This window comes from Rhinoraja longicauda, chromosome 32 (genome assembly GCF_053455715.1).
Source record: "Rhinoraja longicauda isolate Sanriku21f chromosome 32, sRhiLon1.1, whole genome shotgun sequence".
In the NCBI taxonomy this organism is placed as follows: domain Eukaryota; kingdom Metazoa; phylum Chordata; class Chondrichthyes; order Rajiformes; family Arhynchobatidae; genus Rhinoraja; species Rhinoraja longicauda.
The window spans coordinates 7,793,767-7,809,031 of NC_135984.1; the positions used below are offsets into that span (position 1 = coordinate 7,793,767).

At 44.9% G+C, this 15,265-nt stretch overlaps 1 protein-coding gene across 1 annotated transcript in view; it reads left to right on the plus strand.

The window, feature by feature from the left end:
* The window catches only part of adamts15a (ADAM metallopeptidase with thrombospondin type 1 motif, 15a), a 51,708-nt gene that overhangs the window by 3,210 nt on the left and 33,233 nt on the right, over window positions 1-15,265 (plus strand). Inside the window, exon 2 of the mRNA XM_078427004.1 lies at window positions 3,218-3,606. Coding sequence (XP_078283130.1) covers window positions 3,218-3,606 — 389 coding nt within the window. The remainder of the gene's footprint in view (window positions 1-3,217; window positions 3,607-15,265) is intronic.

Below are 15,265 nucleotides of genomic sequence, written 5' to 3' on the forward strand. Positions count from 1 at the left end.
CCAATATTCGAGTTATCGATCCCAATAATCGAGTTATCGATCCTAGTGACTGGGTTACTGATCCCGATAATCGAGTTATCGGTCCCAATATTCGAGTTATCGATCCCAATAATCGAGTTATCGATCCTAGTGACTGGGTTACTGATCCCGGTAATCGAGTTATCGATCCCGATATTCGAGTTATCGATCCCAATATTCGAGTTATCGATCTCAATAGTGAAGTTATTGATCCCACTGACTCCCGGAGCAAGCGTGCATCTGTCTCCTCTGAACAGCGACGCCGTGGATCCCGCATCTTCCTGCGGGTTTAGCAGCAGCTCCCGAGCCGGCCCCCGTTAACCCTTTGCCCACCGCAGTGCCAGTCCGCTGAGTGGTGCAGAGTACAGGTGTCAGAGGTTATGGGGAGAAGACAGGGGATGGGGTGAGGAGGGAGAGATAGATCAGCCATGATTGAACGGGGGAGTAAGACTTGATGGGCCGAATGGCCAAATTTTACTCCTGTTCCATATGATCTTACGACCTTTTGCCCCGCTGCTGACAGATAGTGAACCTCAGCAGGGAAGCCTCCCCCGGCGATGCTTCCATGCGTTATTCAATGCGGCCGTTCTGCCCTGGGACCGTTCGTCTATCCCTCCTGCAGCCCTGAAGCCCAGTCATCGCCGTCACCCGACATCTAATGCCCCCCCCTTCCCAGAGGCCATAGCCTCAGAATAAAGGGACGTACCTTTAGAAAGGAGACGAGGAGGAATATCTTTAGTCAGAGGGTGGTGAATCTGTGGAATCCATTGCCACAGAAGGCTGTGGAGGCCAAGTCAATGGATATTTTTAAGGCAGAGATTGACAGGTTCTTGTTTAGCAAGAGTGCCAGGGGCAATGGGGAGAAGGCAGGAGAATGGAGTTGAATCGGAAAGATAGATCAGCCATGATTGAATGGCGGAGCAGATTTGATGGGCCGAATGGCCTAATTCTGCTCCTAGAACACATGAACTCCCATAATTTCATTGCTCCTTGTAACATTTCACTTACCCCTATCCCTATCCCTACATGACACGAAATCTGTGCTTTGCGGTCAATTCTGCTTCTTAAGTGAGATACATCCGTACAGATTGGTGTATCTTGCACCTGTCAGTACCTGTATCCAGAGGACTTGGCACTCAGCAATCAATAACCGCACTGCCGGGCATGGAAATTCCCTCCACATCAGCCACTGGTCATCAGTTCGCAGGGATCCCCTGAGCCCTGCAGCCAAAATTTCGTCAATGGGGCCGAGCAGCCAATTACAGAGGCACACAGTGAGTAAAACAGGCCCTTCGGCCCAACCTGCCGATGTCGACTAACATGCCCCAATCTACACCAGTCCCACCTGCCTGCATTTGGCCCACATCCCTCTAAACCTGTCCTATCCATGTTTCTTAAATGTTTCAATAGTGCTTGCAAACATTGAAGAATTACATTGAAGAATTCTTGGATAACAAACCAGGAAGTAGTTAGCAACACTTTAAAAGTTTTAAACATTTTTCAGAGCATGGAGTAACAACTGGGATAAGAACAAAAATAAAGTCGAAGTTGAAAACTTACGATCAAAGTTTCAAATGTGAAATATATGAATATTTTGCTTTTTAATCATTTAAGGATTAAACTAAATATATACCTGGGGAAATACCTGTAGGATCATGTCAGTTGTGAATAGTGGGTGAGCTTACTATTTAAAAAAGTACTTGAAGAGGCGTAACATTGTTAGGATTTTTTTCGCACAGTGGGAGTTGTTCAGAAGACACTGAAGTTTAGTTTCAGTGGCCCTGCAGCCCATCGAGTCCCCGTCGACCAGCGATCATCGCACACTAACACTATCCCACACACACTAGGGACAATTTACAATTTTACCAAAGCCAACTAACCTACAAACCTGTACGTCTTTGGAGCATGGAAGGAAACCGGAGACCCTGGAGAAAACCCATGCTGGTCATGGGGAAAATGTACAAACTACGTACAGACAGCACCCAAGGTCAGAAACGAACCCGGGTCTCTGGCGCTGTAAGGCAGCAAATCTACCACTGCGCCACTGTACCACCCTGAAATCGCCAAAGGATCTGCAAGAATCATGTTGCAATTATTTAATATACAGATAATAATGTTTAGAATGATATCACCTGGTTGCCATATTTAATTAATCGTGCCCATCACAGATCCTGTATTGATCCCAACTTTATTAGATATGCATTTTTGGGAACTGAGAAGGCTGGTATGAGCAATAAATAACAGTATTAAAAAAAGGCAGCAAATGCTGGAGTATCTCAGCAGGTCAAGCAGCATCTATGGGGAACATGGATAGGTGATGTTTCAGGTCAGGACCCTTCTTCAATCTCAATATAACAATATAAAACCTGTTTTATCTATCCGTGTCTCATTATATTGTCATTCAGGTGTATTTCTTAATCAGGGATTGGCTTTATGTATGGCAATAATCTTACTGTTCTATTTGCAAAATATCACTGTATCTTTGGTACACGTGACAATAAATGAACCATTGAACCATTTTTAATGATTTTTTTACGTGACAATTTTACTTTGAACGAATAAAACTAGTGCCCATTTAATGCCCAGTTGAGGCCAGTTCATTGGCTATATGGGCGGCACGGTAGCGCAGCGGTAGAGTTGCTGCTTTACAGCGAATGCAGCGCCGGAGACTCAGGTTCGATCCTGACTACGGGTGCTGCACTGTAAGGAGTTTGTACGTTCTCCCCGTGACCTGCGTGGGTTTTCTCCGAGATCTTCGGTTTCCTCCCACACTCCAAAGACGTACAGGTATGTAGGTTAATTGGCTGGGTAAATGTAATGTAAAAATTGTCCCTAGTGGGTGTAGGATAGTGTTAATGTACGGGGATCACTGGGCGGCGCGGACTTGGTGGGCCGAAGAGGCCTGTTTCCGGCTGTATATATATGATATGATATGATATGATATATTTAAGAGGGAGTTAGATGTGGCCCTTGTGGCTAAAGGGATCAGGGGGTATGGAGAGAAGGCAGGTACAGGATACTGAGTTGGATGATCAGCCATGATCATATTGAATGGCAGTGCAGGCTCGAAGGGCCGAATGGCCTACTCCTGCACCTATTTTCTATATTTCTATGTTTCTATGAAGGTTAAATGACAACAAAATGACACGCAAGAGTTTTGTAAAACTCTGCCAACGTTTTAATTTTTTTTCTTTTAAAGCCTCCCATACCATGGATCATTCACCTAAAGGAGAACATGTGGGCAAAAAGAACAGTAGATCCAAGAGGTTTGCGTCGATCCCCCGCTTCGTGGAAACCCTGGTGGTCGCTGATGAATCAATGGCCGACTTCCACGGCGATGACCTCAAGCACTACGTCCTCATGTTGATGGCAGTGGCTGCCCGCTTGTACAAACACCCCAGCATCCTCAACCCCATCAGCATCATGGTGGTCAAGTTCATGGTCATCAACCACGAGGAGAAGGGCCCGAAGATCTCCAGCAATGCTGCACTCACCCTCAGGAACTTCTGTGCCTGGCAGAAGAAGTTTAACAAGGCCAATGATAAGAATCCAGAGCACTATGACACTGCAGTACTCTTCACTAAACAGGTACGTGTGCCTTTCATGTGTTCCTCCATGTTCACATCCACAAGGAGCAGAAAAAAAATCAGTCTCCAATTTTGAGAATTTTTATTTTCCATTAGGTCTATGTTTATGTACTATTGGTACATATTATATGTACTGAGGTACAGTGACAAGTTTTGTTTTGCATGGTATCCAATTAGATCAGATAATGCTATATATAAATACAATCGTCAAGTCAAGTGCAATAGGCAGAGCAAAGGCGAAAATACAAAGTGTAGAATATAGTTCTCAGCATCGTAGCGCACCAGTTCCAGAGACAAAGTGTAATGTTTGCAATGGGATCTATGTGAATCGGGCAGTAGTCTAGCTTATGGAAAGACTCTTCAGAAGCCTGATAACAGAGGAGAAGAAGCTGTTCCTGAGTCTTGGTGGGGTACGCTTTCAAGCTTCTGTACCTTCGGCCCAATGGGAGCTGGGAGAAGAAGGAATGACTGGGGTGGGACAGGTCTTTGATGATGTTCGCTGCTCTTCCGAGGCAGCGTGAAGTGTAGATGGAGTGGGGAGACGGGTATGTGTGATGGACTGGGCTACATCTACAACTCCCTGCAATGTCTTGGGCAGAGCTGTTCCCAAACCAAGCTGTGATACAACCCGACAGGTATGCTAAGCCCAGTCTTCCCCATGTGAAGGTGTGGAAGAATTTCAATGGCTAGTTTGATGGAATGGTCTGTTGTACCTGGATTTAAAAACAACGCCACTTCAGAACATCCACTCCATCTGTTACATTTAAAATTAACTTTTCTGAATGAATGAATGAATGAATGAATGAATGAATGAATGAATGAATGAATGAATGAATGAATGATGCTTTATTATCACATGTGACATATCACAGTGAAATTCTTTGTTTTGCGCACCGTGCACAAGGTATGCAAAGTGTTGCTATGTAAAGGGCGCCGACAATGTTCAATGTAGTCCCAAATGGCCCCATTTTGTTCTCTCAGCGGCCCCCCCACGTCGGGCCCCTCTTTATGCTTGTACACTGGAATTTAGAAGGATGAGGGGGGATCTTATTGAAACATATAAGATAATTAGGGGATTGGACACATTAGAGGCAGATAACATGTTCCCAATGTTAGGGGAGTCCAGAACAAGGGGCCACAGTTTGAGAATAAGGGGTAGGCCATTTAGAACGGAGATGAGGAAGAACTTTTTCAGTCAGAGGGTGGTGAAGGTGTGGAATTCTCTGCCTCAGAAGGCAGTGGAGGCCAGTTCGTTGGATGCTTTCAAGAGAGAGCTGGATAGAGCTCTTGAGGATAGCGGAGTGAGGGGGTATGGGGAGAAGGCAGGAACGGGGTACTGATTGAGTGATCAGCCATGATCGCATTGAATGGCGGTGCTGGCTCGAAGGGCTGAATGGCCTACTCCTGCACCTATTGTCTATTGTCTATTGTCTATTGTCTAATCCGTTATTCTGTAAACAGGTAAAAGTGTGATCTGGATGCTTAGTTGCAACATACATCAAATAATTGCCACGATACACTAATGTCTAATAAATTATGCATCGTGGCTCTTCCTGTAAGAGAAACAAATAGGTGAAGCAAGCACTTTCGGCGACACTTTTTGTTTATTCTGTCTCACTCCGGGCGTTACTGTCAAGGCCAGCATTCATTAGCCACCTCCAACTGCTCCCGACCTCTCAGCTGGCTCAGGTGGTGGTGAAGAGTTCATCACAGAGCTGTGAACCTGGGGGTCATGCAGAGGTCGGACCAGGTAAACGCTCCTTCTCCAGAAGGAGGTTAAGCTGCCAGATAAGTTTTATGATGGTTCGGTTAGTTTGGCGATACAGCATGGCAACGGCTCCGTCGGCCCACAACATCCATGCTGACCATCGGTCACCCATTCACACTAGTTCTATGCTATTCCACTTTTGCACTTACTCTCTACATACCCTGGGGCAATTTATGGAGGCTAATTAACCTACAGACCTGCATATCTTTGGGATTTAGTTTAGAAATGCAGCAAGGAAAAGGACCCTTCAGCCCACTGAGTCCAGCCGACCACACATCACCCATTCACACTAGTTCCATATTATACCAATTTCTCATCGACTCCCTGTACACGAGAAGCAGTTTTACAGAGGGCCGATTAACCTCCAAACCCGCACGTTATTGGGATTATGGAAGGAAACTGGAGCAACAGGGGGAAACCCACCCGGTCACCGGGAGAACGTGTAAACTCCACATAGACCCGAGGACAGGTCTGGATTGAACCCAGGTCTCGGGCACTGTGAGGTGGCAGCTCTACCAGTTGTTGCACCATGCCGCCCACGGTCGGATAGTTACATGGTCACCATTGCCGAATCTACCTTCTTATGCCGGAATTGTTCAGATAGGGGTATTGCTGGTTATGAAAAAGAATATCTACCATAGCTTCTTAAAGGCCCTGAAGAAGGTGATCTCCAAGGTCAAACTCTAAAGTCCTACGGTCATGATAGTGGGACTGAGACAGTGGTACATTTTGTTTTAAACGGAGTAGTCTTTAATTGAAATTCTCCAGATTTCCAACACAGTTCCAGACCAATGGTCCATTTAGATCACAAATCCAATGCTTCCAAGCAAAATAAATAGAAAAGTATCTTGATATTTCCATTGTGTATTTGATCCCGCCAAAAAATAATCTAGATTTCTGGATTTCGTTATTCTATAGTATTTAGTGCGGTGGGCTTTGGAGTGAAGGGGATGGCTATTTGAACAAGCTCATGGCTCGAGTAGACTTGCTTCCCTTTGTTGTTCTGGAGCACATGCATCAAATGCAAAAGCCTCGACAGTGAGCTGAAAATAGACACAAAATGCTGGAGTAACTCAGCAGGACAGGCAGCATCTCTGGATGGAAGGAGTGGGTGACGTTTTGGGTCGAGACCCTTCCTCAGACAGAATGTCAGGGGGAGAGGGAGATACAGCAATAAGGAACTGGTAGGTGTTGACAAGATACAACAAAAGAGCAGATCAGGGAAAATGTAGAAATTGTCGCCTCCTTGCTAACAATGATCTATTTTACATTTTGCTTGATCTGCATCTCTTTTCATGTCACGTTTTGACACCTTCCCCTTCCTTAGGGTTTCCTCTCCCCAATGTCTCCCACTCCCCTGACTTTCAGCCTGAAGAAGGGTTTTGACCCAAAATGGCACCCGTTCCTTCTATCCAGAGATGCTGCCTGTCCCGCTGAGTTACTCCAGCATTTTGGGTCTATCTTCAGTGTAAACCAGCACCTGCAGTTCCTTCGTATACGTCTCAGCCGTGAGCTGAACTAAAATGGACTTGAATTGGCATCCCCAACCCATGTGGAGGCTCATGCATATTTGTTTTTATATGTCAGAAATTAATATGCCTGAGCAGGTCTATTTCTTGATCACTGGAGCACAGACCCTGATGTCTCTGCCCACTACTCATTTCAACAGCTTTTGTGTTTTACTCGATTAACCATTAACTCCTCGTTTCTCCTTGTGCTCACAGAATAGTTTTTCCTTTGATGGTTTGCTTGTTAATGAGACGTGTTTGGTTTGGATACAAACTCAATTAAACATCTACCCGGCCAGGTCCAAATACCCAATGCTCACCCGGACTTTAGTTTCATTTGATTTAGTCTGGCAATGTTTCAACATGGAAGCGTGGGCTTGTGTGAAGTGGTCCATCCGACTGAAAAGAAACAAGATTGATCATTCTTTCCGCTGGTTCACACAAAATTAATTGTAATCATTGGGAAAAACAACATTCCTTTCTCTGCTCCTCTTCTCTGCTTCCAATACTTTCTCCCCCTCACCTTTCCCTCCATGTCCACTTCCACTTTCGGCCGTTCTCGACACAAGCCGTTCTTAATTAGCCTACACAATGAGTGCCGTGAGACTTTTCATTGCTGAAGACCATCAGGAGATCACCTCCGTGCAGCTCCTCGGTGGTCATGCAAGTGTGCAGCAGAACTAGTTTGGATGTAAGCAAGAGTGAGACCCAATCTTACGTCCCTTTCAATTTCCTCTCTGGAGCCCAGATGTACAGATCAAGGGTGGTAGTTACATCCATAACTTAGCAACGGTGGTAGGTTTGTCAAACAAACTAAATACTTCTTAGAGTGAAGGGGAAGGATTGAAAAGCTTGGATATATAATCGCTGTGCTGTAGAGTAATGAGAAGATTTAGTCTGAATGTTTAAAACGGAGGAATTTAGACGGGATGATTTTTGGAGGATCTTTGCTTTGGTAGGTGTCCAGGATCAGGGACAGAATCACAGGGCAAACCGTTTACCAATTTATTATGGAATTGAGGATTTTCGTCTCTCTGATGGCGTTGAACTCTTCAGATACTCTTGGGAGGGTGGAAGCTGAGTCAGCAAGTGTGCTCAAGATTGGAGGTCAATTGGTGAATCGAGGGTTGTGGGAAACCGGCAAGAAAGTGGAGTTGAGGCCAGAATCAGACCTTATGCGACTGCATGGGAAGCTGGAGAGATGCACAGACAACTCCAGCTCTTGTTTGGCATGTAATGATACTTTCCAGGCCCAGAGAAAACCGTTGATTGTGGACTTGAAGTAGTGGTGAATGGAAGGTGAGCTGAGCGTTCTCTGCCAATTGTGTGGTCAGCTTGACCGAATCGGCCAACGACCAAGCAGCATCCCCTGGGCGTCATTAGCACTACATGCCCACGGCCATGTGTGACAGCTTCGCCATTGGCACCCAACTAGTCTCCTTCAGCTTTGGGTGATGCAGCGGTAGAGACCCAAGCCTCACAGCACCAGAGACCCAAGCTCAATCCTGCCCACGGGTGCTTGTCTTACGGAGTTTGCACGTTCTCCCCGTGACCGCATGGATTTTCTCCGGGTGCTCCGGTTTTCTCCAGCACTCCAAAGGCGTGAGGGCCTGTCGGTTAATTAGCTTCTGTAAATTGTCCCTCGTGTTCAATAGTACGTTATTGTCTGTCACATGTGGCGAGGTACAGTGAAATTCATTTTTGTACACAGTTCAGTACACGTAACACTATACATAAGCACATGGGTGCATATTAGATATACATCTCAGATACAGTACGTGTATAATAGTAGTACACTAAACCAGTATACAGAGTCGCCAGATTTGAACACCAGGATAGAACCAATGTACGGGGTGATCGATGGTCAGTGTGCACTCAGTGGGCCAAAGGGCCTGTTTCCACGCTGTATCTCTAAACTAAACTAAACTAAGCTGATGCCATAGAATGTCCATGGCTCACTGACTACATTGTAATGAGGTCCCTGATGGCAATCTTTGGCAGGTATCTGTAACCCAACCTACTCACTCCTCCGAATGATTCACAGCATCAGGTTAAGTACACTGAAAAATATTTAAGCACAAATTCAGTAATCTATGGATAACTGTGCACCTATTTCTGTCATTTACTGGTGTAACATTGGAGATTAAAGAGATTGTCGGTGCTGGAATGTTGAGCAAAACACAAAGTGCTGCAGGAACTCAATGGGTCATGCAGCATCTGTGGAGGGAAGGGTCTGAAGAAGGGTCCCGTCCTGAAACATCACCTGTCAATTCCCCCCCACAGATGCTGCCTGACCTGCTGAGTTCTTCCAGCGCTTTGTGCTTTGCCTGACAATGAATTCTGATCCTAAGTCATTTTTGATGGAAAATGGAAAATGGCAATTTTCAAATTCATTACAAATGCAACAAAACTAAATTGCACTTCAAAATATGCCTGGATTTGGGTGGAATTTGTTTTCCATAATTTAATCATAGAGATATAGAAAAGTACAGCACAAGAACTGACACCTTGGCCCACAATGTCTGTGTCGAGCATAATGCCAAGTCGAATTAATCTCATCTGCCAGCAAATGATCCATATCCCTCTATTCCCTGCATATCCAAGTGCCTATCTAAAAGCCTCTCAAATACATGTCTCATCTGCCCCTAGCAGCACATTCAAGGCACCCAGTACCCTCTGTGTAAAAGAACTTGCTCTGGCCATCTCCTTTAAACTTGACCCCTTGCAGTGCTGGCTCGAAGGGCCAAATGGCCTCCTCTTGCACCTATTTTCTGTGTTTGACATCAAAGCTAAGCACTCCAGTCTTTGACAATTCTGCCTTGGGAATAAAGTTCTTACAGTCAGAGGTAGTGGAAGTCTAGGCTCAGAATATTAGAAACTCCATTCACAAAGTGTATGATTTCTTTCCACATTGTGTGGAACCTGGAATTTAAGCAATGATATTATCAAACAAATGTTTAATGCATTAATGTCAAATTCCTAAGCCACTAAATATATGTGTTAGCTAGTTTACTCATAAAATTATTGTTTTCCTTAACGTATTAGACAGAGGAATGTGGTAAGTGCTTTCACCATAATATATAAGCACAGAAATAATGTGGAGTAGAAACTCTTCTATTTCACTTCCATTATCAGGATTAGTATTTTATATTTTCCTTTCAGTTGGAGTTCAAAGCCCTGAGACTCAGTTGCTTCTGTTTAAGATTATACTACAAATTGATAAGTCCCATCATGGCTTAAATAGTTCCTGAGAAGTGCAATTGTATACTGTCAGACCGATCTTCCTTTGAAATTGGTTCCATGCCCAGAGTGCACTTGCTTGTGAACTTACAGCTAATGCATTAGTTTAGCTTAGCTTGGAGATACAGCTGGCAACAGGCCCTTCGGCCCATCAAATCCACACTGACACTCGATCACCCGTTCACACTAGTTCTAAGTTCAAAAGTGATAGGAGTAGATTTAGTTCATTCAGCCCATCAGGTCTACGCCATTCAATCATAGCTGATCCATCTTTCTCTCTCACCCCCATTCTCCCACCTTCTCCCCATAACCCGACACCCATACTAATCAAGAATCTATTCACCTCACCCTGAAAAATATCCATTGACCTGGCCTCCACACCCTTCTGTGTTATCCCACTTTCTCATCAACTCCCTACACACTAAGAGCAATTTACAGAAGCCAATTAACCTACAAATCCACACATCTTTGGGACATGGGTGGAAGCTGGAGTATCCGGCTAAGAGGGTCAATCGTTCTATACCTAAGAAACATCCTCTTTAGATCTAAACCGGAATTTTATGTTTCAATCATCCTTTTTCATTCTTTTAAACTCCAGTAGATAACAACATGCCCTTTATTTTAGGGATTAGTGCAAAGAATCTTCTTTGAACTGCTTCCAAGTCATTAACATCCCTCCTTAAATAAGGAGACCATGGAGTGCAGAGTAATCCTGATGTGGATTTGCCAGTGCCAGATATAATTGAAGCGAGAGCTCCTTACATTTGTCTTCAGTTCCCCAAGCTATAACTGAGAACATTCTGTTAGCTTTCTGTGTCACTTGCTGTGACATACGCGTATGAATTGTACGCATTGACACTGATCTGACTGCATTTCAGTCATACAGCATGGAAACAGGCCCCTCACCCAACTTGCCCATGCTGACCAACATGCACTATCTACACACGGCCCACCTGCCCATGTTTGGCCCACATCCCTCTAAATCTTTCCTCTCCAGGTGTCTGTCCAAATGTCTTTTAAAGGTGGATAGGAGAGGTATGGAGGGATATTGGCCAAATGCAGGCAGGAGTGCAGGGACTAGTGTAGCCGGGGCAAGTTGGCCGGTGTGGGCAAGTTGGGCCAAAAGGCTTGTTTCCAGGCTGTAAGACTCTGTGACTCTATCTCTGCGAAATGGACCCTAGAAGTGGGAGCAGATTTGCCAATCAAACTCAGTGTGGTAATATTTCGGAATCTGCAATTATCACACTATTTCTATCTAGGAAGTAGATTATTCATCAACTGCTGTTGTAAGCTTGACATTCGAGCAGCAGTATTTATGAGGCTGTTCTGCCACGTGATATTTTTCATCTCTGATAATGCTGGACCTTTCAGACCCTAGAGCGTCTCAGTATTTATTGCACAACAAGCAGAGGGTGGTGGGCCTGTGCAGTTACATTCGATCAAGAGTGTGTTTTGTCCGTGGGAACACGTACAAAGACCCGGAGAGAGGCTTTGAGTGATGACCACTCGTGCCGACTCCGCTAATGTGAAGACTTCAAAGTGAATTTGGATACCATTGATCTGAGTTTATCGCAGGGCTCAGAGTTCAGTGCCCCACTCGGGGGATGCTGTGCAGATGAAACTTTTATCTCCAGTGCAGACCGACCAAGAAGCAACAGTGGAAACTCAACAAAGCTGCCAAGATTTCAGGGATTTTATTCGATCGGTAGTCAGGAAGGCATATGCAATGTTAACGTTCATTTTGCGAGGACAAGCACATAAAAGCAGGGATGTAATACTGAGGCTTTGTAAGGTGCTGGTCAGACTGTATTTGGAGTATTGAGAGAAGCTTTGGGCCACATATCTGAGGAGGGATGTGCTTGCTTTTAGAGAGAGGGTCCAGGGGAGGTTTAAGAGAATGATCCTAGGGATGATTGGGCTAAAGTATGACGAGTGCTTGACTACTCTGGGCCTGTGCTCGCTAGTCTTTAGAAGGATGATGGTGGATCCCGTTGAAACTTACCGAATAGTGAAAGGCTTGGATGGAGTGGATGTGGAGACGATGTTTTCATTAGTGAGAGTCTAGTGATCTGCGTGGGTTTTCTCCAGGAGCTCCAGTTTCCTCCCGCACTGCAAAGACGTACAGATTTGTAAGTTAATTGGCTTGGCATAGTAGTAAATTGTCTCTAGTGTGCGTAGGATAGTATAAGTGTGCAGGGATTGCCGCTCGGTATGGACTCGATGGGCCGAAGGGCCTGTTTCTGCGCTGTATCGCAAAAGTAAACTAAGCTTAAACTAAATGTAGATGTAGGTGTTCATGAACTCTGTCATGAACTATGAGCTTTATTATAATAAATCATCAGGAGAATCTTTCTCTTTAAATGTTTTTTTTGCGCTAAACGCTCTTTAATTTGAGACTGTTGATTTTAATTTTAAACCAGGGACAGGGAATGCTATATAAAATTACTCCTTAAGCAATTTTCCAAGTAAAGATTATGAAGTCATTACTGCACATATAAAACACTGGTTGTGATCATAAGACTACATCCCAATTGCCTCAATCCCAGGAGAATGTGGCTCTGAGAAGCAATTAATGTTGAATGGATTCCAGAAAAGTTTCTCTTTCCCCTCTCGATTTGATATCAAACATAATTTCAAAATTTAGTTAAAATAATGCAAAAGAAAATCTGATTCTTTCTTCGTCAACATCACTGAGAACAATTGTTGACTGCAAATAGACACAAAAAGCCGGAGTAACTCAACGGGACAGGCAGCATCTCTGGAGAGAAGGAATCGGTGACGTTTCGGGTCGAGACCCTTCTTCAGACTGGTTAGGGATAAGGGAAACGAGAGATATAGACGATGTGGAGAGATAAAGAACAATGAATGAAAGATATGCAAAAACGTAACAGAGGTTCTCAAGTTGCATCCAAGTCACTCTAGCTTCTCGTTTTCACCCAACAAACACCTAACAATGGCCTGCTTCCTTTATCATCGTTACTTTTTTGCAAACCTTTCATTCATTGTTCTTTATCTCTCTACATCATCGTCTGTATCTCTCGTTTCCCTTATCCCTAACCAGTCTGAAGAAGGGTCTCACCCCGAAACGTCACCCATTCCTTCTCTCCAGAGATGCTGCCTGTCCCGCTGAGTTACTCCAGCTTTTTGTGTCTATCTGCAGTTCCTTCTTACACAATTGCTGACTGCCAATAGACAAGGGTTATAAAATGCTAATTTGCAGCATCCTGTCATCTGGATACTAAACTAGCGTGTAATGTTCTTCGAAACAAAAGACTGAGGCCTATTAATTTTAGTTCGTGTTTAGAATGAGGTCTTTGGGATGTAGCCCTCCATCAGAACTAAGTTTTCACAATGAGTGAAGAGTGTTTGTTCACCAGTGTGTTTCATCAGTGGCTGCACTCTGTTCTCGGTGTTCTGCCAGAGATGAGGTTCAAAGACCTTATATGGGAATAACATTGCGTTAGCAATTGCCACAGCTTTGGCAGTAAGATGGAAATGTCGCTGTGCCTCTGTTTATTTTCGTCTCAGCTTCTCTCCTTTTTGTTTGCTGTTTTTCCACACTGATGTTGAAATGTAATGATCAGGAAAAAACCCCAAACATACACAAAGTGCCGGAGTAATTCCTCCCTTCCATTGACTCCATTGACACCTCACGCTGCCTCGGCAAGGCCAGCAGCAAGATCAAGGGCAAGTCGCACCCTGGCCACTCCCTCTCATCCCTCTTCCATCGGGCAAAGGGTATAGAGGTGTGAACACGCACACCTCCAGATTCAGGGACAGTTTCGTCACAACTGTTCTCAGGCAACTGAACTATCCCAGCAACAACTGGAGAACGGTCCTGAACTACTATCCAGCTCATTGGAGACCCTCGGACTATTTTTGATCGAACTTAACTGGACTGGACTTTATCTTGCACTAGACAAGAGGAGTTGAGTATAGGAGCAAAGAGGTCCTTCTACAGTTGTACCGGGCACTGGTGAGACCGCACCTGGAGTACTGTGTGCAGTTTTGGTCTCCAAATTTGAGGAAGGATATTCTTGCTATTGAGGGCGTGCAGCGTAGGTTCACTAGGTTAATTCCCGGAATGGCGGGACTGTCGTATGTTGAAAGGCTGGAGCAATTAGGCTTGTATACACTGGAATATAGAAGGATGAGGGGGGATCTTATTGAAACATATAAGATAATTAGGGGATTGGACACATTAGAGGCAGGAAACATGTTCCCAATGTTGGGGGAGTCCAGAACAAGGGGCCACAGTTTAAGAATAAGGGGTAGGCCATTTAGAACGGAGATGAGGAAGAACTTTTTCAGTCAGAGAGTGGTGAAGGTGTGGAATTCTCTGCCTCAGAAGGCAGTGGAGGCCAGTTCGTTGGATGCTTTCAAGAGAGAGCTGGATAGAGCTCTTAAGGATAGCGGAGTGAGGGGGTACGGGGAGAAGGCAGGAACGGGGTACTGATTGAGAGTGATCAGCCATGATCGCATTGAATGGTGGTGCTGGCTCGAAGGGCTGAATGGCCTACTCCTGCACCTATTGTCTATTGTCTATTGTCTAAGCGTTATTCATGTTATTCATGGTATGGCACGGACTGCACGGTGGCGCAGCGGTAGAATTGCTGCCTTACAGCGAATGCAGCGCCGGAGACTCAGGTTCGATCCTGACTATGGGCGCTGTCTGTACGGAGTTTGTACGTTCTCCCCGTGACCTGCGTGGGTTTTCTCCGAGATCTTCGGTTTCCTCCCTCACTCCAAAGACGTACAGGCATGTAGGTTAATTGGCTGGGTAAAATGTAAAAATTGTCCCTAGTGTGTGTAGTAGGATAGTGTTAATGTGCGGGGATCACTGGGCGGCGCGGACTCGGTGGGCCGAAGGGCCTGTTTCCGCGCTGTATCTCTAAATCTAAATTCCCTTTATCCTGTATCTGTACACTGCGGATGGCTCAAATGTAATCATGCATTGTCTTTCCGCTGACTGGTTTGCATACAACAAAAAGATTTCACTGTAGCTCAAGTATACGTGACAATAAACTAAACTAAACTAAAATAAACTCAACTAAACATCCCTGGAGGACATGGATACACAACGTTTTGCGTTCAGACTCCATGTTCTCCAGAGAAGCTGCTTGACCAGTTGAGATACTCCGGCA